Source organism: Pleurodeles waltl, chromosome 3_1 (genome assembly GCF_031143425.1).
Source record: "Pleurodeles waltl isolate 20211129_DDA chromosome 3_1, aPleWal1.hap1.20221129, whole genome shotgun sequence".
Lineage (NCBI taxonomy): Eukaryota > Metazoa > Chordata > Amphibia > Caudata > Salamandridae > Pleurodeles > Pleurodeles waltl.
The window spans coordinates 1,452,229,205-1,452,249,561 of NC_090440.1; the positions used below are offsets into that span (position 1 = coordinate 1,452,229,205).

General features: G+C 44.0%; 1 protein-coding gene across 1 annotated transcript in view; it reads left to right on the forward strand.

Annotated features, from left to right (window-relative positions):
- The window catches only part of SORL1 (sortilin related receptor 1), a 669,532-nt gene that overhangs the window by 179,101 nt on the left and 470,074 nt on the right, over positions 1-20,357 (forward strand). The window contains exon 18 of the mRNA XM_069225024.1: positions 18,270-18,401. Within this exon, the coding sequence (XP_069081125.1) occupies positions 18,270-18,401 (132 nt within the window). The remainder of the gene's footprint in view (positions 1-18,269; positions 18,402-20,357) is intronic.

Genomic DNA, 20,357 nt, shown 5'->3' on the forward strand with positions numbered 1-20,357 from the left:
GAGTGGCAGCAAAATGGACCAAGGGAGAGGATAGGGGCATGGAACTCGGACAGGCAGGATGGAAGTGGCAGGGACAGGTGGCAGATCTGACCATGCTAGGCAGGTGGGAGGGGTAGTGGCAGCTCAACAGAACACTCAGAGTAGATAGGAGGGGCAGTGGCAGGTCCATGGAACATAGTAGGCAAATCTGAGGGAGCAGGGGCATGCACACAGACATTGGAGGGCTGGGGGTTGGAGGGTAGGGGGGCAGCAGCCAATCATACAGGCTAAGCAGGAGGGCAATGATGGAGCATAGAATTGGGCAGCGGAAGGCAGGAGGAGTGGGCAGGGACATCAAGCTAAATGGAGGGCAGTGGCAGCACATCAGACCATGCAGAGCAGGAGGGAGGGGGCTGGTATATTGGTATATTAACAATACATTATTATTTAATAGTACACACTTTCAAAATGAAAATACTTTAAATATCTTTTTTTCTATTTTTTAATGCCACTCTACTCGGACAACAGAGGGTAGCGAGAAGAGCAGGGTAGGGAGGAGGAGTTGGTTGGGGCAGGAAGCTAACTGTTCTTGGCAGGCAGGAAGAGCTGTGGTAGACCAACGGCCACAGGGCAGTAATGAGGGAGCAGGGGCATGGATATGGATATTGACAATGGATGGCAAGGATGGGCAGGAGCAGTAAAGTTGGGTGGAGGCAGCACAATGCCAGGCCAGGCCCTTCATCCAACTCTTCCATCCCTCTGTGCATTGCGAAGGGCATCCTACTTAATGTTAAAGAAAACAACCCTTAAAATTCAGTGAAAAAAATAAAGGTTGAGGGGACTTTATAGTTAAGAAATATAATTAAAAGAACCTTATTAATTCACTACAAAACCCAAGGCTACAGGCATGTTATATTTGGGTTTAGAGTTTTCCACGCACAAAACCATAGAAATTCTGCTGTTCTGGTTAGTTATTTTTAGTAACTATAATTTGTGCCGTAAGTTAACTATAACTCGGGTCCTCGCCATGCACTGCTAACTACCCCAGATATTACATCACTCATGGCATCTTCTATGACACAATTGATAATTTTTGTAATACAATTATTGATGAGACAACTACATGGTATGTCACTGGGTGGGTCAGTGGCTGTGTTAGTGTTTGAATGAGTGTGTAGGTGTCTACATGAGCGTGTGATTGGGTGTCTGATAGTCTGGATTAGCGTTTGGCTGGGTTCGTGTGTCTGTGTCAGTGTCTACCTGGGTGTGTCATTTGCTGTAATAATGTTTGGCTAGGTGGGTCAAAAGCTGTATCCGTGTATCCCTGCCTGCATCATTCTGTGCCTGGCTGTCTCAGCAGCTCCATTAGTTTTTCACTGTGTGTGTGTCATGACTGTATAAGTGTGTGACTGAGCGTGTCAGTGGCTACATTATTGTTTGGCTGGGTGACCAAGTGAGGGCAATAGTGTTTGGCTAAGTGTGTTAGTATATGTCTAACGATATGCCTAGGTCTATAAGTAGCTGTAGTACTGTGTGGTTTGATATGTCAGTGTCTGCAACATAATTATTTCTGCATTCAGAAATGGCTCTGTATCTCTGTGACTGTATTAGAGAACGTTAGTATGGGAGTGTGAAAAACTATTTTACTACAGTTTGTGACTTACTCTCTACGGATACTAGTATGGTGATGATAGTTGCTTCTGCAGAAGTGAAACTTTGTGTGTAAGTATTTGTGTTTTTGACTGGATAACAAAAACATTCTATTAATTTATTTACTGTAATCACTCATCTACATCGACTTTCGGAACATATTTTTTTGGCGCATTGATAAAAAACATTTGTTACTCTACAAATCTTTATTCCTCCATTACTGATCACTGTACTTTCCTTACTTTCATCATGTACCCTCCCTTTATATTTCCTTTCAGAAGTGTGAACATCCAACAAACTTTCATTCACCTTACTTACACACATACCTTTTCTTTTTTTAACGAAGATCCTAATTCACATACCTTTGTTGGTCTGAAATTGTCTTTGTCAATATCATTTAGAATATCTTCTCACTGAAAATGTGAAATACCAAGCACAAGAATGGTATACCACTCTCATACATGGGGACCATTTATGCCTACGTTTTCAACTTTGCTTTCAAGGTTACTCAGCCACAAAACTAATTACAACCTTCTTTTCATATTTAACTTATGTTTTATCACTTCTGAGTGGTCAGTATTGTTAACCCTTTTTAACACTCTAAAGAAGCTCAATTTGGTAGGGGTTTTGAGAGGATCTGCGGATCCGCTGCGATGCTCATCTCTGCCACCGTGTAAAATCGCATTGGGTCTGCAGATGCATATGGCAGCCCGAAAATCCTTTTTCATAATTTGTTCATAAATTACGTCCTTTATACTCCATTTGGTATAAATGACTACATTAGCACCCAAACACACCTTATGCTTCATTTATTTTATTAGGACTCTCCCTTTACGTTCAGTCTAGTCTTTTTTTGTTCCCGTCCCCCCATGCATGTTACCACAGTGACCAATTTCTAAACATTCTCTGCTACATGTAAATCACAAGTTCACAATACTTTCTGAGAGGAGCATGCTAACTTCTTAACCAACTGTAGTAGGTGTGGTTGAGTGTTTGGAGTTATAACTATATCCCAAACAGTATTACATTTTTATTCCTCCAAAGCCAATCACATATGTACTTCCTTTTATCTAACGCTTACTACCTGCTTTTAGGCACTAGCATATTTATACCATCCAATCAAATTTGATTTTTCAGGTGCTAGCCTCCATTTTAACTGCCTTTCATTTTAAATCTATCTCATTCAACTGCAGCCTTCTCCTGTGTTCTACTCCAGCTTTCCTCCGAAACACTCATTGTGTGGAATGTGGGTCATAGCTTTGAGTTTTGGGCGAGAGAGTGCTAGAAAGAGTGGCATTGACTAAGGGACTTGGTTTTACCTAATGTGTATATTAATTGGGTTGGCCAGAGAGGGTTAAAGTTGCTTCAATTTTTGCCGTTGGTTGAAAGCATTATGAATTGCCAACATCCAGACCTCATGATTGTGCACTGTGGTGGCAATGACCTGGGCATAGTAACTGGGGTGGGACTGAAAATCATAATTAAATTTACCTTTGGTAAATTAACGGCACTTTTGCCGTATACTGCCTTGATATTTTCTAACATTTGCCATAGGACGAAGTGAAAGTAGTCAAGTGAATTATGTCCACAGATAGACAAATCCAAGAAACACGTAAATAAAGCTGTATCTGGTGGAGACAAGGGGGATGGGAGCACAGTGCTTCTCATCCCAGCACAATCCACCCCATTGCATCTTGATAAATGCAGTACGCTTACTTCGAGGTTCCTGTAGTTTTTCACCAAAGTTGGTGCAGGTAGGGCTGTTCTTTTCAGACATGTTTTAGGGTTCACCTGGGATGCACCTATGTGCCTGTGGAGTGGTACTGGGACCTGTGAAGACTTGGGCAGCCTCCCAGCAACCCCAGATGACTTTTCTCTGCTCTCTGCTGATGACGTGCTTCACCCAGAAACACGTGGCTAGAGATAACAGCACAATCCTGCACCAACTTTGGTGTAAAACTTTGGTGACTTTGAATTAAGCGTACTGCATTTAACAGGATGCAATCGGGTGGACTGTGCTGGGATGACAGGCAGTGCGCTTCCCCCCCACCCCCCCTTGTTTATGTGATAATGAGGTCTAGTTGCAGATTCCTTACCTTAAAATGTCCCCCAGGCATCAGACTGGATCTGGGAAGTATTTCTTCGAACAGTACCACTGTGTGCCGTCAGGTGGCATCATAGACTCTGTGTCCGTTGTTGGCATCGTTGCTGTGATGATGTTGTGGTCGTATATTGCTACCAGGCCGGCTGGCTGACATGAGTTCTTTTATTTCAGCGCAAAACCTATGCCCAGATCGGGAGAAGAGCTACCCTCTGTTGCTTTTTAACTGCCTTTTCGATCTTTTTTTTAAGTTTTGACTCTTTTGGTGCGTCAAGATGTCTTCCTGTAAGACCGGTTTCAAGCCTTGTGACTCCTGTCACCGCATGATGTCGGTGATGGATCTGCACCTCGTGTGCTTGTGGTGGCCAGAGCGCGACCACGACCTGAAGTTGTGCTCCGAGTGCCAGACCATGAACCTTAAGGCTTTGAGAGAGTAGTCCCTAAAGCTCATGGCAGCTCGGCTCTGCGTCGCTCCTGGTCTTGTTAGAGAGGGAGGTCACAAGACTGCTCGCAGTGCCACCACCACTCGTCTTCATCCCACTCCAAGTCCTCTGGACTGTTGGGTCACAAGAAGGAGAAGTTGAAGAAAAACAAACTTTCTTTGCCTCCACCCTGTTGCTTGAATGATTCGAAAGGGAGGAGATCAACGCTCTAGGCCTACATCCTGGGAGCCTGCTTCTGGGTGGGCTCTGTTCCTCCTCGAGTTTCCGGGAGCTGGAGCCACCCCTGACAATCCTGTGACACCTTGGGGCCCAGTAGGATCCGAGGGGGCCACCTCGGGTTCTGTGTGGCAAGATTCGTCCTCGGCTCTCGAGGGCACCTCAGGACCCGTATGGATCGGTACCGATGCTGGTTGTTCCACTGTGACCTTCCCTGGCATCAGTAAAGACGTCAATGCTTCTGACTCCGGTAGGGCCCACTTCACTCAACGCCGATTCGGTCTTCGATGGGTCCCTTTATTCCCCAGGTTGGATCGTGTCCCTCACACTTATGGGTACAGGTACTTTGAGAGTATGGAGGGGTCACTGGACCCTATAGAATTCCAGGTAGAAGACACTGAAATGGACTGGGTTCAAGAATTGGTCTAAGCCAGTGGTATAGACTCTTCTCCTGACGCTGGCTTGATTTCTCCCCCTACACTGGTCATAGAGAGGGTCCCCGTGCCAGAAGTAGGTTGTGGTTGCTATTCCCGCTGCTTTCTGGTGCCCAGGAAAGACATGGGGCTTCGCCTAGAGCTCCAGCCCCTCAGTCTCTTTCTCAGAAAGGAGAAGTTCAAAATGCTCACTCTCGCTCAGGTCCTATCTGCCCTGGAGACTAGATGGTAGCGTTGTACTTGCAGGACGCCTACTTCCACATTCCCGTCCTGCCTCCCACAGACGTTACTTGCGCGTCGTGGTAGCTCACGTGCACTTTCAGTTTACCCTGCTCCCCTTTGGTCTTACCAGCACCCCTCGGGTGTTTGCGAAAGTGATGACAGTGGTTGCAGCTCATCTCCCTTACATGGTCTAGATCTTGGAGGCAATTGTGCAAGATCTGCAGTAGTGGCTTTCAAACCGCAATTGGGTCAGTGGCACATCCCTCACCCTCCCCAACCAGATCTAACAGTAGTGACAGATGCGTCACTCCTGGGATGGGGCCACCATATGGGAGAGGCAGATATCTGAGGTGTCTGGTCTCCAACGGAGTCCGGGCTCCAAATCAATGTTCTACAGCTCAGGGCGATCAGGCTTGGATAGAAAGCATTCCTTCCCTCTCTCAAAGGGAAAGTGGTGCAGGGGTTCCCAGACAACACCACTGCCCTGTGGTACTGCAACAAAGAGGTTTGGGTGGTGTCGTGGACCCTTTGTCAGGAGGCTCTGTGCCTCTGGACATGGCTGGAACATCATGGCATATCCCTGGTGGTTCAACATCTGGCAGGATCTCTGATTGCCAGAGCAGATAAACTCATCTGTCGATCAGGTGTAAGCAGTGGGGAGAGACTTGGTTAGATGTGTTTGTCTCCGTAGAGAATGTGCAATGTCAGCAGTGCTGGAGTTTCCAAAGCGGCACTTGCTCAGCAACACTTTTTGTATCGAGTGTAACTCAGGCCTTTCCACCAATATTTCCCAGAGTTCTCAAGAAGATCAAGTGCTACTGGGCCTGAATGGGCCCGAGTAATCTTTGTGGCTCCAGGCTCATCTTGAAGAGTATGGCATCCCGAGATTCTGAGCATGGCTATCGATCCTCCACTCAGACTGCCTCTTTGGGAGGATCTTCTGTCACAGCAGCAGGGGATGGTTCTCCACCTGAACCTGCCCAGTCTCCTCCTCTTCGTGTGGAGATTGAGTTGGGGACAAGTGACCGCTTTCAACCTTCCGTCTGAAGTCTGCAATGTTATCTTGGCAGCCAGACATCCCTCCACCAAAATGGTATATGCCTGTCGTTGGAACAAATTTGTGGCATGGTGAAGCAACAAATCTGTTGATCCCTTTTCTGCACCTCTGTCTGAGATCCTTTTGTTTGGACTCTTTTGCCCAACAGGGCTCTGCTTTGGACACCTTTTAAATGTTACCCGTCTGAGGGTTGATCACACTGCCAGATCAACCCTCCTTGTATCTCCCATTGTTTAAATCTTACCCACATGTTTCCGCCTACCCCGTTCATAATGCCCTAGTGGGACTATGTACTCACTTACCTTATGTGTGCTCCCTTTGAGCCTCTTCACAATTGTCCTCTGCAGCTTCACACTTTAAAGGCAGCCTTTCTTATTGCCATCACTTCTGCACCCTGCAGGCTCTTTGCTAGAAGCCACTCTTTCTCTATGTCCATCCTGACAAAGTGGTGCTTCGTACCAGGGCCTCTTTACTACCCAAAATGGTCACGCCCTTTCATGTAGGCCATTCTATCACCTTGCCTACATTTTAAACACCTCCACATCCTTCCATGAAGAGGAGAGACTCCACCGTCTGGACCCGAAAAGAGTGTTGGCGTTCTACCTCAATTGTACTGAAGACTTCCGGGTGGACGATCAACTCTTTAATGGTTATTTGGGTGCGAAGAAAAGAAAGGCAGTGCAGAAAATGACCATCTCTCGATGGGTTATCTGGATCAAAATGTGCTACAATTTGCCTAAGAAGCAACCACCTGAGGGTTTGCGTGCTCACTCCACCAGAGCAACTGCTGCAACCCCTGCGTTAGTATGCGCGGTTCTAGCCCTGGATATCTGCCCAGCAGCAACCTTACGTGCCTGCACACGTTCACGAAACACTACTGCCTGCACAGTCAGGTCCGCAGGGACGGCTAATTTAGCTGTTCCATCCTGCAGGACTTCCTAGTATGATATTGGTTCGCAGACCCACCTCAGTGGATGGTATTGCTTGGGTATCTATTCTAAGATAAGGAATCTACAACTAGAAGGCTCTATCAGATGAACAAGTTACTTACCTTGGGTAACTAACTATCTGGTAGCAACATATTCTAGTTGCAGATTCCTTACCGACCCACACCTCCTCTCCTCTCTGTGGACTGATTTCTAGGGCCAAGGATTTCCCTTTCAGGGCCCTAATTCTGGCACCTCAGTCTGTTTTTAATAACTCTGTGCTTCTGGGGTGGAATGTCATAAAAAGAAACTGACGTCAGCGCACCAGGGTGGTGCCTATATACAACCGCAACATTATCAAGGCGACCACGACGCCACAATAGACGCGAAGTCGACCTGGGGGAAATTCTAAGCTAAGGTATTTGCAACTTGAATATGTCTCCACCAGATCATTTGTTTTACCTTCGGTAACAAATTATCTGATAGAAACATACTCAAGTACCATCATTATTGCAGTGGGTGTGTCTCTCTGTCTGTGTGGGTCTGTCAGTGGGTGTGTGTGCGCCTCTGTGGGTCTGTGAGTGTGACAGTGGGTGTGTGAATGTCTGTATGATGCTGTGAGTGGGTGTGTGTCTCCATGGGTCTGCGAATGGGTGTGTTAGTGTCCGTGTAGGTCTGTGGGTGTGTGTCTCCGTTGGTCTGTGAATGGGTCAGACAGTGTCTGTTGGTATGTGAGTGGGTGTGTGTTTCTGTGAGCTAATCAGTGTCTGGGGTCTGTGAGTGGGTGTGAGTGTATTCATGGGTTTGTGAGTGGTTTGTGTGTATCTGTGAGTGGGTGTGTGAGTGTCTGTATGAGACAGTGAGTCGGTGTGCCAGTGTTTCCGTGGGTCTCTGAGTTGGTGTGAGTGTCTGTGTAGGTCTGTGAATGTGTTTGTGGGAGTGTTGCGTGGGTGTGAGTGTCTCTGTGGTTCTGTCAGTGGGTGGGTCTGTGAGTGGTGTGACAGCTCTGTCGATCTCTGAGTGGGCGTGTGTCTGTGTGGATATGAGTGTCTGAGTGGGTCTATGAATAGGTGTTTGTAAGTCTGAATGGGTGTGTGACTGTGTGGGTCCAAGTGGGAGTGACAGTGGCTTTGTGGGTCTTTGAGTGGGTGTGTGCGTCTTCGACAGGGTTTGGAAGTGTCTCAGTGGGTCTGTGAGTGGGTGTATGTGTCTCCGTGGGTCTGTGAGGTGGTGTGACAGTGTTTCCGTCGGTGTTCGTGGATGTGTGAGTGTCTTTGTAGGTCTGTGAGTGGGTGTGACAGTGTCTCTGTGGTTCTGTGAGTGGGTGGGTGTGTCTGTGTGGGTCTCTGAGTGGGTATGTTAGTGTCTGCATGGGTCTGTGAATAGGTGTTTGTAACTCTGAATGGCTGTGTGACTGGGTCTTAGTGAGTGTGTGCATCTGTGAGAGGGTGTGGGAGTGTCTTGGTGGGTCTGTGAGTGGGTATGTGTGTCTCCTTAGGTCTGTGAGGTGGTGTGACAGTGTTTTCCGTGGGTTTGTTAGTGGGTGTGTGAGTGTCTTTGTAGGTCTGTGAGTGGGTGTAACAGTGTCTGTGGGTCTTTGAGTGCCTGTGTGAGTGTCTCTGTGGGTTTGTGAGTGAGTGGGTGTGTGTGTCTGTGCGGGCCTGTGAGTGGGTATGTCAGTCTGTGAGTGGATGTGACAGTGTCTCTGTGAATGGGTGTGGCAGTGTCTCGGTGGGTCTATGAATGTCTTTTTGGTTCTGTGTGTGTGTGTGTGTGTGTATGTATGTATGTGACAGTGTCTCCCTGGGTCTGTGAGTGTGTGTGTGTCTGTGAATGGGGTGACTGTGAGGGGGGGATGAGTGTCTCTGTGGGTCTGTGAGTGTGTGTGTCTGTGAGTGGGTATGTCGGTGTCTCTGGGTCTGAGTGGGTGTGGCACTATCTCCGGGAGTCTGTGAATGCCTTTAGGTCTGTGAGTGTGTTTCACTTACCTGATATATTCCTACCATTTTGTTATAATGTCATACATCCTTTGGATAGCAGTGCGGACTATGTAGTAACAGTGCCTGAATTATCTGTTCCAATTAATTGCCTTATAAACAATGTGCTTCAGGTTTGCTTGTGTAGCTGTTAGGAGGTTTTGGGACCCAAACAATGTAGGTCTCGTATTATTGGCAACTTGTTTGTGTAAAAATGGTTGTGGGAGTGGGGAAATCAAAAAGGAGATAAAGATAATGATATTACAGAGTCCTGCATTATTGATTCTTCTTGTAGCATTGGGTAGTGTTTGTGTTAAAAGTATGTGCTTTAACCCATCAGAGACTCTCTGGGCTTTGGCGTAGTTTGTGCACATGGATTACATCAATGATCCTCACTCAACCTGCGTTTGAGTTCAGATTAATACTTGTAGCAGTAACATTTGACATACTAGACTTACTCAAACGAATACTCTCTTTCCCTTCAACTGTATTGTAACTTTTCCCGCCAATGTGTCTTTCAAGATTTATGCTCTCAATCAAGTTCTTACTCATGGAGACTAAACAGCTCTTGCAATTAAAGTTTCTGTTCTTGTGGGGTGAGACAGCTCTTGCTATGAAGTTTTCCTGGATTTTGACTGAAGGATTAATTTGGGTAGAATAATTCAAGACCAGGAGATATGCGGGTGAGACCCTTCTAACGGTTTCTTGCTTGAATCCTATATTCAAGTGACTGTCATTCAAACAGACTTCATTCATGCTCTCTGTGAGGTCTGCTAGTGGGCTAAAAGCTTGAGCATGAGATAGTGAACTAACATTTTTGCATGGAATGCTCTACCGATTCATCATCGGGAGTAGTCCTGGTCTTACTTTCAGAATTTGTTCCATAAAAAGTAAGGAGGTTGGTGTTTAAAATCTAACCAGAGTTTTATTTGGCCATTGACTGGTGCTGCTTTGGACCATTTCCCCACTGTGAACAATAGCCTTTTTTCTTTTTTTTTTACTTCAATTTGGGTATTGGCGCCCTGCGAGCACTGGGCTTTAATCTTGCACTACGTTACTGAATTGTTACTACCTGTAGACCATTTTTAAGAGATCTAGGCAAAATGTTTTTAAATAGCTATAGCTTGTTGGGTAGAGTTTCTGGTCAAGTCTCTCTAGGAGAGAATCCGCTTCTAATAACCTTGACAGTTTGAGTAAGTTTAGGTATTGATTTTTTTTTTAAATAATTTTTGCTTTGGTTGTGCTTAATAGTTTCACTTTTCTGTTTTTCCATATTAGAAAAATAGCAGCTTTAAAACAAGGGTCAGTAGATTAAATGTCCTCACTCTAGTTTTTATGCAGTAACATCAGTATTGTCAAGCAAGGGAAGTACGAAGTCTCAAATAACGTGCACATCACCTCGTACTCTGATGTGTTGCACTGTGAATAAATAGGGCCAATTCTTATTGGATTCAGAGCCAGGCTGATGTAGGCGAATGGGGGACAGAGGGTAATAGAGGTTTATGGCAGTATCTATGTATCCAAGGGGCAGGGCGCAAGATAAAAGGTTTCAAAGAAAAATCCAGTAGTTACCTTCTTTTTCTTCCGACCTGCAGTCTTTATAGGGGACCAATGATGCTGGTCTGTCCCAACCTGTTTGATCTCTGATAGACCACAGACCGGCTCTCCCTTGGCCTGTTCCCAACCCAGGCTACAGGAGAGCTGCTATCTCCTAACCCAGGGTTCTGCAAAGTCAGTCCTTGCTAGCCGGGTCCATGCCGGATTTTTAGCATATCCACATTTAGAAAAAAGATCTTTCAGAAATCTACATTTTTCTAAATGTGGATATGCTAAAAATCTGGCATGGACAGGGCTCTCCAGGACTGACTTTGCAGAACCCTGTCCTAACCGTGCTTTAAGAGTGTACAGCGTATGCCTTCCTTCCACTGACTGCTCTGGGAGATGTAGTCCCCTCAGCATGTGGTTGTCTGTCTCACCTTCTGCTGTTGTTTTGTGCTGCATTGCAGTAGAGGTGCTTAAAGTTTTATTGCTGGTGTAAGAGGACAGGTATTAATCCTTCTGTTGGAGACTGTGGGTGATGTAGTCAGCGCTTTGCTCTCCTCTCACCCAAGGCTTCCTATTTATGCCAGGTGTCGGACTCTCAGATTTGTGGCTCATTGCTCATCACTGGGCCACCTTGGCGGTTTCCGATTCCCCTGCTGTGGGAAAGCTGGTGTGTTTTATGCCCCCTTAGTGGGGGCCTGGCTTCCTCTCCCCCCTGGGGGACCCTGAGATATAGTTCCCCAGGGTGTTGCTTTCCTTTGGCCTCCTTGACTTTTGTTGTGTCGGGCAAGATGTGGAAATATTACAATTTTTTATCTGTGTCAGTGGGGTACCCTTAAGTGTATGTTATCCTCTGCTGAAGACTTTATTCTCCTTGATAGTGTAGGAAATCTGTTTTTCTGATATTTAGCTATATTTGTTTTAATTTATAAACTGTGGCTTATTAGGGCCACTAGGGAGTGAGATGTTAATCAACCTCTAATTGCACGTTCCCTACACATTAAACAGGGCATAATTACTATTTCTAACTTAAAGTGAGTACACTGTAAATCAATGAAACACCTACACAAGTGACAAATTCCAAATACCCAATTTAGGTTGGACTGGGTCTATTCTGCCACTCTCGAGAGGGGTATTTAAAACATGGCAGAGGGGGTGGCATGGAGCAATTAGGCACTGCAGCTTAGACTGGTATTAACCTGTCATATTTAAAAGTTTGGACATGTAAAAGCCTATCCCAGTTGCATAGTGTCCAGAAGTGTAGTGTGCAAGTTGTCAGAACTAGGTGCACCGCCTAGAAAGGTATGAAGTACCTCCTTTAAAAAAAAATCTGGAGGACCGGTGGCCCTTTCTGTGATGCAGCATCTTGCACAGTGTGTACACTAATAGTAAAACAACACATTATCATTATAGGAGCGTACACTTTAAAATCCTAGGCTTTTCAGGTACTTGTGAAAGGTTGTTTGGTGCGTTTGTCCCTCACACCCAGTTAGGACCACCTATAATCCTCTTTCACATATAAAAGACCGAACACAGTGGCAAAGGACCTTTGGTGTAGCTCTTCGCATAGACACATTGGGCCTGTACCACCCATTGCATTTTGTAGTACATAAGTTACTCCAGTAGTACTAGTTGCTTACTGCAAAATACAATTCACACCGCATGGGTGGAAATCTCAACCTCCTGTTTTTTCTGTATGATGATTGCCCTTATGGTGGCGTAGATCTCTGCCCGTGTAGGACTACGTTTGTGTAATAAATGTGGTGGAAAAGTGGGAAATTATTATTGTAAAATGGGTTAAGGGGAAAAAACTTTGGGGAGAGAACTTTCAATGCAAAACACACACACAAAAGAGTAAGATCATAATAATTAAAAAAATTACACTGCTGAAGTCACTATGCCTGGAATTGGTGAATTATGAAAACAATACAAACTGACTGTTAGAAATGGGGCTTCTAGTTGGCAGTTAGTTTGCAACCTGTCCAAGTAGGGACCCTCACTCTAGTCAGGATAACGGAGATACCCGTTCAGATAACCCCTGCTCTCACCCCCTTGGTAGCTTGGCATGGGCAGTAAGGCTGATCTCAGAAGCAATGTGTAAAACATTTGCACATAACACACGGTGATAAGTGAAAACACTAAAAAAGGACACCACACTAGTTTTACAAAAAATAGCCAATATTTATCCATATTAAACCAGACCAGATACAATAAAATTCCAACATACAGTAATAAAAACATGACATCTGCAAGATTTACTCAAAAATGCAGTTCCTTGAAGTCGATAGCTCCACCTGGGGCTATCACGGCATCGTGATCAGCAAACCCAACAGTTCAGGCCGGCTGCGACATTGCGGGCCAACTACTGTGTCGGGAAGACCAGCAAACTGTACTTTGGATTTGCAGGGCGTCGGGATCCTCACGGTGAGCTCCGGAGAGCGGAGTCGCTAACGTCGCGGTGTCGGTTCCAGAGTCAGTGCAGGAGTCGTTGGGCCCTTGAGGTCACATGCATTGCAGATCGAACTCCAGGCTGATGAAGTCAGGTGCGCCGGCGTGGGTGGCGTCATGGCTGCGATGCGAAGCGGGACGATGCGATGTGCAGTGCCCACAGGTCATGGTGCAGGCAGCGACTCAGTGCAACGGCATCGGTGAGACCAGGGCTGGGGTATGAAGCGGGCGGTGCGACGTGTGGTGTCCACAGGTCACGGTGTAGCTCCTCGTCTTTGCTGAAGCACTGTCGTCTGTAGGCCCATGCCAGTGGTGCAGGATGGGACAGTGCTTCATGACCCTCATGAGCAGTGGCCACAGTAGAGGCAGGATGCCTAGTGATGACCCAGGAGTCGATGATGCTGGTGCCGTTGGACCGGGGCTGCGGTGTGGGACGGGACGGTGCTTCGTGTACCTCACGAGCAGTGTCCACAGGCCATGGTGCAGGCAGCGTCGTTGGGGGTGCCCAGGCTGCGGTGTGAGCAGGTGATGCCGGAGTGCAGAGCCCACAGGTCTGGTGCGAGCAGCGGCTCGGTGTAGTCGCATTGGCAGGTCACGGTGCAGGCCAGCGGAATCGTTGGTGGCGTCGCAGTGGTTTCTCCTCTCGAGCAGCACAAAACACACAGTTCCCAGTGCTGCAGGTTGAGGAAACTGAAGTATTTGTTGATCCTGAGACTTCCAACAAGAGGTAAGCTCTACTCCAATCCCTTGGAGAATTTTCCCAAGCAGGACACACAGCAAAGTTTACCCTTTGCTCTCTTTTCAGGAAGAAGCAGCAACTGCAGGCCAGTCCAGCAAAGCAACACAGCAAAGGGACAGTACTCCTCCTTCAGCTCTTTAGCTCTTCTCCTGGGCAGATGTTCCTCTTGGTTCCAGAAAGATTCTAAAAGTCTGGTGTTTTGGGTCTTCTTCTTATACCCAGTTCTGCCTTTGAAGTTGGCAAACTTGAAAGCACAGTCTCAAGTGTTTGCAAGATCCTTCCTTGGCCAGGCCAGGCCCCAGAGGCACACCAGGGGGTCTGAGGCTGCATTGTGTGAGGGCAAGCACAGTCCTTTCAGGTGTGAACTACCACTCCTCCCTCTAGCTCAGATGTCTCATCAGGATATACAGGCTACACCCCGTCCTCTTTTGAGTCACTGTCTAGAGAGGTGCAAAACAGCCAGACAGACAATTTAAAAACCAACTTCACTAAAAGATGTATTTTTAAATTGTGAGTTGAGACCCTAAATTCCACATGTCTATCTGCTCTCAAAGGGAAACTGCGCTTTAAGGATATTTAAAGGCAGCCCCCATGTTAACCTATGAGAGAGATAGGCCTTGCACAGTGAAAACCGAATTTGGCAGTATTTCACTGTTAGAACATATAAAACACACTAGTATATGTCCTACCTTAAACATACACTGCACCCTGCCCCTGGGGCTACCTAGGGCCTACCTTAGGGGGGCCTGACATGTAGTAGAAGGGAAGGTTTAGGCTTGTCAAGTGGGTACACTTGCCAAGTCGAATTGGCAGTTTAAAACTGCACACACAGACACTGCAGTAGCAGGTCTGAGTCATGTTTACAGGGCTACTAATGTGGGTGGCACAACCAGTGCTGCAGGCCCACTAGTAACATTTGATTTACAGGCCACGGGCACCTTGAGTGCACTTTACTAGAGACTTACCAGTAAATCAAATATGCCAATCATGGCTAAACCAATCAACAGTACACTTTACACAGAGAACATATGCACTTTAGCACTGGTTAGCAGTGATAAAGTGCCCAGAGTCCTAAAGCCAACAAAAACAGGTCAGAAAAAATAGGTGGAAGGAGGCAAAAAGACTGGGGATGACCCTGCAAAAAAGGCCATTTCCAACACTGACATAACAGGATTTCAGGGAAATTGAATGCTCATCCAAATACACAACACATAAATAGAAAAATTATAAACATAATGGTGACATTTTGAAGGTAAACTTTACAAAGCAGGACTAACAAAGGAACAAAACATGAAAAAATACTGTTAGGCAATATCAACATATGAGTGAATGAGCAGTAATAATGAGGCTGTAGAAGAAACAATTGGGCACCAAGTGTGGAAAATAATCGAGTAAAAACAAGGAGATAGCTATTGGCATTAATAGTTCTAATAAGTGGAGAACATTTAATAGAATTAAATTATGAAGCTAAAAAATAAAAAGTGCAACTTCAAGAATCAGGCACTTTTGACGTGGCTCCCTTGCTGGCTGTGCCACTGGATTTAAGCTAGCCTGGCTGATTGGGGGTGATACTGCAAAACTGGTGCCAGAATGCTTGTTTCTGGTCCAGGGAGGACCTGGCTTGGGATTTCTGGCTGGATTGTTCTCACGGGGTGCAGGTTGAAGACTGATTTGCATATGGCTGGATTCAAACTGGGCTGAGGTGGCGAGCAAAATAACCATGGATTCAACCCACGTCTGTGACTGGGGTGAGTGAAAAGATTCAACTCTCTGTCCATCATTTTATTTTGTGGTCTTGCTATATTTGCCACAAGTGGCCAGAGTATGCCAATATGTGGGTCCCTTGCTCGTGGGGCCATTGATTGAAGCTAGCCTGGATGATGAGGGGTGATACCCCAAAACCAGCCTCAGGATGCCTGTTTCTGGCCCAGAGAGGACCTGGCTTGGCAATTCAGGCTGGACTGTTCCCACGGGGAGCAGGGTCATGACTGATTTGCATATAGCTGGGTTCAAACTGGGATGATGTGGCGAGCAAAATAACAGTGGATTAAACCCAGATCTGTGATTGGGGGCAAGTGTTTGAAAAGTTTCAACACTCTTTCCGTCATTTTTTTGGGTGGTGTTCTGATTTTTTATTTTTTTTTAAATACGTAAACACTTGACTTTAATGTGTATGATCGTAGCATTCAAATACATTTGTACGTCATTTAAAAAATAAGCTGCGAAATAATATAAAATAAACCATTGATGTATCCCTTAACTATCAGCTTTTGATGGTGTTTTAACTGAGCATTTGATGAGAAAGTTACGGGAAGTAATGTCTTTTTGCTTTGTAATTAGTGGTCCAACCTTACCCCTCTGTGTCAAAAGGTCCCACTGCCTCCTTCTCTGGGATTAGTATTAGCACCAAGGAAGGGATAGACACGAGGAGGAACCAAGCCATCTAGTAAAAAGCACAAAAAAAGAATGCAGCTGTAAGTCCACTGTAAATATTGGTAAATTCCACAGTAGGATTCCAGCTTCCAGACAACTAAGAGCAGTCTGGTTGCAGAGACCTGATAAATGGGCAGAGGTGAGGTCAGTGGATTAATGTGATCCTTTGAATGCAGCATTTACCGCATAACTATAGTTTTACTATATTTGCCACCTAACTTTGGATAATTTACACCAAAAGCATTGTCTGGTTTAAAAGGATGGAAATAATGCGAGAAAATGTGCCTTGTAATTTACTTTTTTTGCTGAATAATTCAGACAAACTGACACATAATTTGTTCCCTCCTCATGCCGCATAATTATGGTTTATGTGAAATCATTAAAGTTCTGCAGATTAGTTTGGGGGCTGTCCGCATAAGGATGAAATCCATATTTCACAGGCAGCCTTGAAATATTTTCCATATTTTGTAATAAAATAAATATTTCAATTAAATAGAGAACTTTTCACCATGTTTAGTACTGATTAAATTAAAATGTTAGATTGGTTGTTTTTGTTAATTATTGTTAAAGTAATATTTAAAAATTAAATACATTTAAATTAGTTTGTTTAATACACCTTCAGTTTAACTAGGTAATGTGGTGTAACATTTTTTTTTTTAATTCAACTGGAATAGTAATTATTTTACATTATTTACCTTTATATTTTAGATAAAAAAATGTAAATATTCCTTTGAGTTTTCCTATTCTTCTCTTAGGGAGATCTCCACTCGTAAATTCTATACATTTGTGAAATGTAACTGATTTATTTCATGATTAATATTTTGATGCAACTAAAATAATTTAAGCATGCTTTTTGCGAGAGAAGACTGCCACAGCTAACAAAGATAATATCGTGATTGCACATTTTACTTTTGAAATTCTTGATTGTTTAACTTTGTGGAAGATAACCTGTGGCTCATTCTGAACACTGCTGGGACTTTCCTCTATAGCCATCAATATAGTTTCTTTCAAGCAGTGATCTACTAATCATTTGTATTGTGTGCCTTCTAGTACAATTGACCTGTTATGGGTATATCTGTTGCTAAATTTATTGACCTGTTTAGCCAATATGTGTGCCTCAGAGGTTACCACTAGCAGGATCTGTATACGATGTGTGTGTGTTTTTCCCCTCAGCCTGACATGCCCTAAAAAAAAAATAGGAGGGCACCTTAAAGATATTATATATTTGATGTTTTGGAATTCGGGAAATGCAAGCTCAAATAGCCTCAAGTTCTGCTGATCGCTTGGTAAATGTATAGCATTGTTAATGCAGCAACTTACCCTAGTGGTGTTTTTTCCCAAACAAACCTAAACAAACCTAAAATCAATTCTTAGTGTGCATTCTGTGCATCTAGTTGTCTTTTTGGTGATTCTTACATGCTTCGGTGTTTGCTTTCTTTTTCTCTAGTTTCAATATGGGTTTTGCAAGATGACTCTTAAATGAGAGGTGGACAACAGTCTGTCCCTGTTAATAACAGGAATATGTTTTACTATCAGATTAATAAACTATAATGAAACACTGCTTTTTAAAAAATACATAGTGTGCATAATTACAGTTAACTATATATCATTGATTCGTTGACAAAAGTATGCCCAGTTTAGGTTTGCTTTCGCTCAGCAAGTGTGTGCCATGTAAAGTTTTCTCGGATAAATGGCATCTTTTGACCAGTTTTAGATTTTGCATAGCTGCCAATGTCATGTGGCAAATATCTGTATGTTTACTGAGGAATTGCAAAGCTAGATCTACTCGGATGATCAAAGCAAACTCAGGATGTTGATAGACTCGAACACGATTTTTTTCAGAAGATCAGGGAGCTGCAACTTCAGTGACTGCTCAGTGCTGGTTATACCATTGTCAGCCATGTTTGCATCACCCCTAATTGGGCTCCAAAGACTGATTTCTACCCACAGTGCTGTGCATTGGGGATTACCAGTCATTTGAAGTTAAAAGTTTTGCATTCTTCATTATGATAATTGTTTTCATCTTGAATTTTTAAATCTGAATGTTGGATTTTGAAGTTTGAGCTTAAAAATACCAACCTCAATTATCTTGTTTATTTATAGCGTCTGTGTCTCAATGGAAGCTCAGGGCAAGAAGTGATCATTGGAAGTGGCCTGCAAACTGTTGAAGCTCTGGCTTTTGAGCCGATAAGCAAGCTACTTTATTGGGTGGATGCTGGTTTGAAAACAATTGAGGTATGTTGCAAATCTTTTTACACGAACTGAAAAAACATTAATTTGGAAACTCATCTATGATGTCTTACCTGTCTCCCATTCAGTTCTAAGTTTCAGTTGCACTACTCTGCTTTCAGAAGTCCATATATTTTTTTAACCACCCTCACCAATTTGTGGGTGAACTGTCAGTACCCCAGTCCGCTACTCATGTCCAGACATTGTTCAAAACTCATTTTGCAGTACTCTGATTCCTTACTTAAAGCTTTACAGTGAGTTAAAATGGGCTCTTTCTTAACCACATGTTGCTATTCTCCTTCACCTGTTTGTATAAGGTACTTTGCTGTGTAAAGCAGATTTCCTGCCAACCTATCCAGCTGGGAGTATGTATGCAAGCAATTGCTGACAACCTTGCTATTTAAGTAGTTCAGTCGCCTAGTGGAATCAGCTAGCCTGATTAAATGTTACTGTGCACATGGCCACTTTATTGAAATTCCTTACCCAGTATCAAAGAACCACCCAATTGCCATGTTTGTCTTGGAGGCGTAGGGCTCTTACCTTTCCATTAACACCATTGATGTTTTATTCTCCAGAGCTCACTCTGTCCTGCAATTCAAAGACATGCTGTCCAGTTTACTTTCAGACATCCTTTTGGTCCATGGCTCTCTCTCCACCCTACCCACTGTAAAACAAAAGATTTCTGTATCATTTTGATGTGCATGCCACTTCTTTTCTAGAGCAGTTCAGTGATTGAATGCAATACCTTGCTGTATCAGTACTACCAGACAACATACAAAATGATATTAATGTGCATTGGGAAAATAGCCACCTTATTGTCTTTAGGTCTTCGCCATCTGCCAATCTCATGAGATCCCAAATAGTTGCTTATTCTCTAGACTGGTAAGATACACTTTGTGTAACTGCTTATCATTCCAGACATTTCAGTACCTTCTGAAGGAATTGGGCAAAAAGCTTTGCAGTTGCTCTCATTGGTTCATTCATAACTAAACACTGCACCGGTTGCACAAACCCCAGAACTTACCTAAACTATCTCTGACAACTTGTAGCACACTAATTTCCACCTTCCCCATGTTAGCCTCAACACCTGACCAGCACGGCTTAACAGATGTCACTTTAAAATTGATTTGTTGTACAATGGTGTTATAAACTGGGGCCAATGTAGACCTGAATTTTAAAACTGTTGTATCTGAATATTAGCCACAATATTGGAGAAATACATGTATTTGAAAATGTATGTGTCGAATTGTAATTTGTCATTACATTCATATTTGGTATCTTTGGTTAGTCCTTCAAATGGGCAATGTTTCCAACCAAGTTGTGGATCGTCAGACTTCAGAAAGCAAATGAGCAGATCTCCCAACAAGTTACTATTGTTTTCCCATTCATATATGGAACGCCAAAACACTTTCAAAGCCCACCTGCCTCCTTTGTCTGAAACTTTAGCAGATGTCAAATTTATTATCAGATCTGATGACAGGTAAATGTATCACAATGCTGCTCAGTGGATGATGATTTAGGAAAAGTTATGTTAATAAATGTACCAGTGATTTGTTAGTAAGCTACCATCACGTCTATAGCAGTTGAAAAATCTAAACGTGTCTTTTACTTGAATGTGAGGCTATGTGATAGATTATTGTTTTTTGTTTAACTAAACTCTGTTCTTTTTCCCTTTTGCATTACTTCACTGTTCCTTGAATGACTTTCCAAACACTTTTCCTTGTTGTATAATGTTCTTTGTTTGGAATTTTTGTGCATTCCTAATGATTTATTTCTCACAAGAATTGCATCCAGTTTTGCAAGTGTGACTTTAAAGTGGCAAGTAGTTTTGAATTACTGTGGTTTGTGTTCTTCGCTGCCTGCTACAGGGACATCTTTTTGAGTTAGAACCCCAAAAATGGCTCTCCTCAACTCTCCAAAACAAAACATGAAGGAAGGAAGCTACTCCAAATAGGGTGTAGG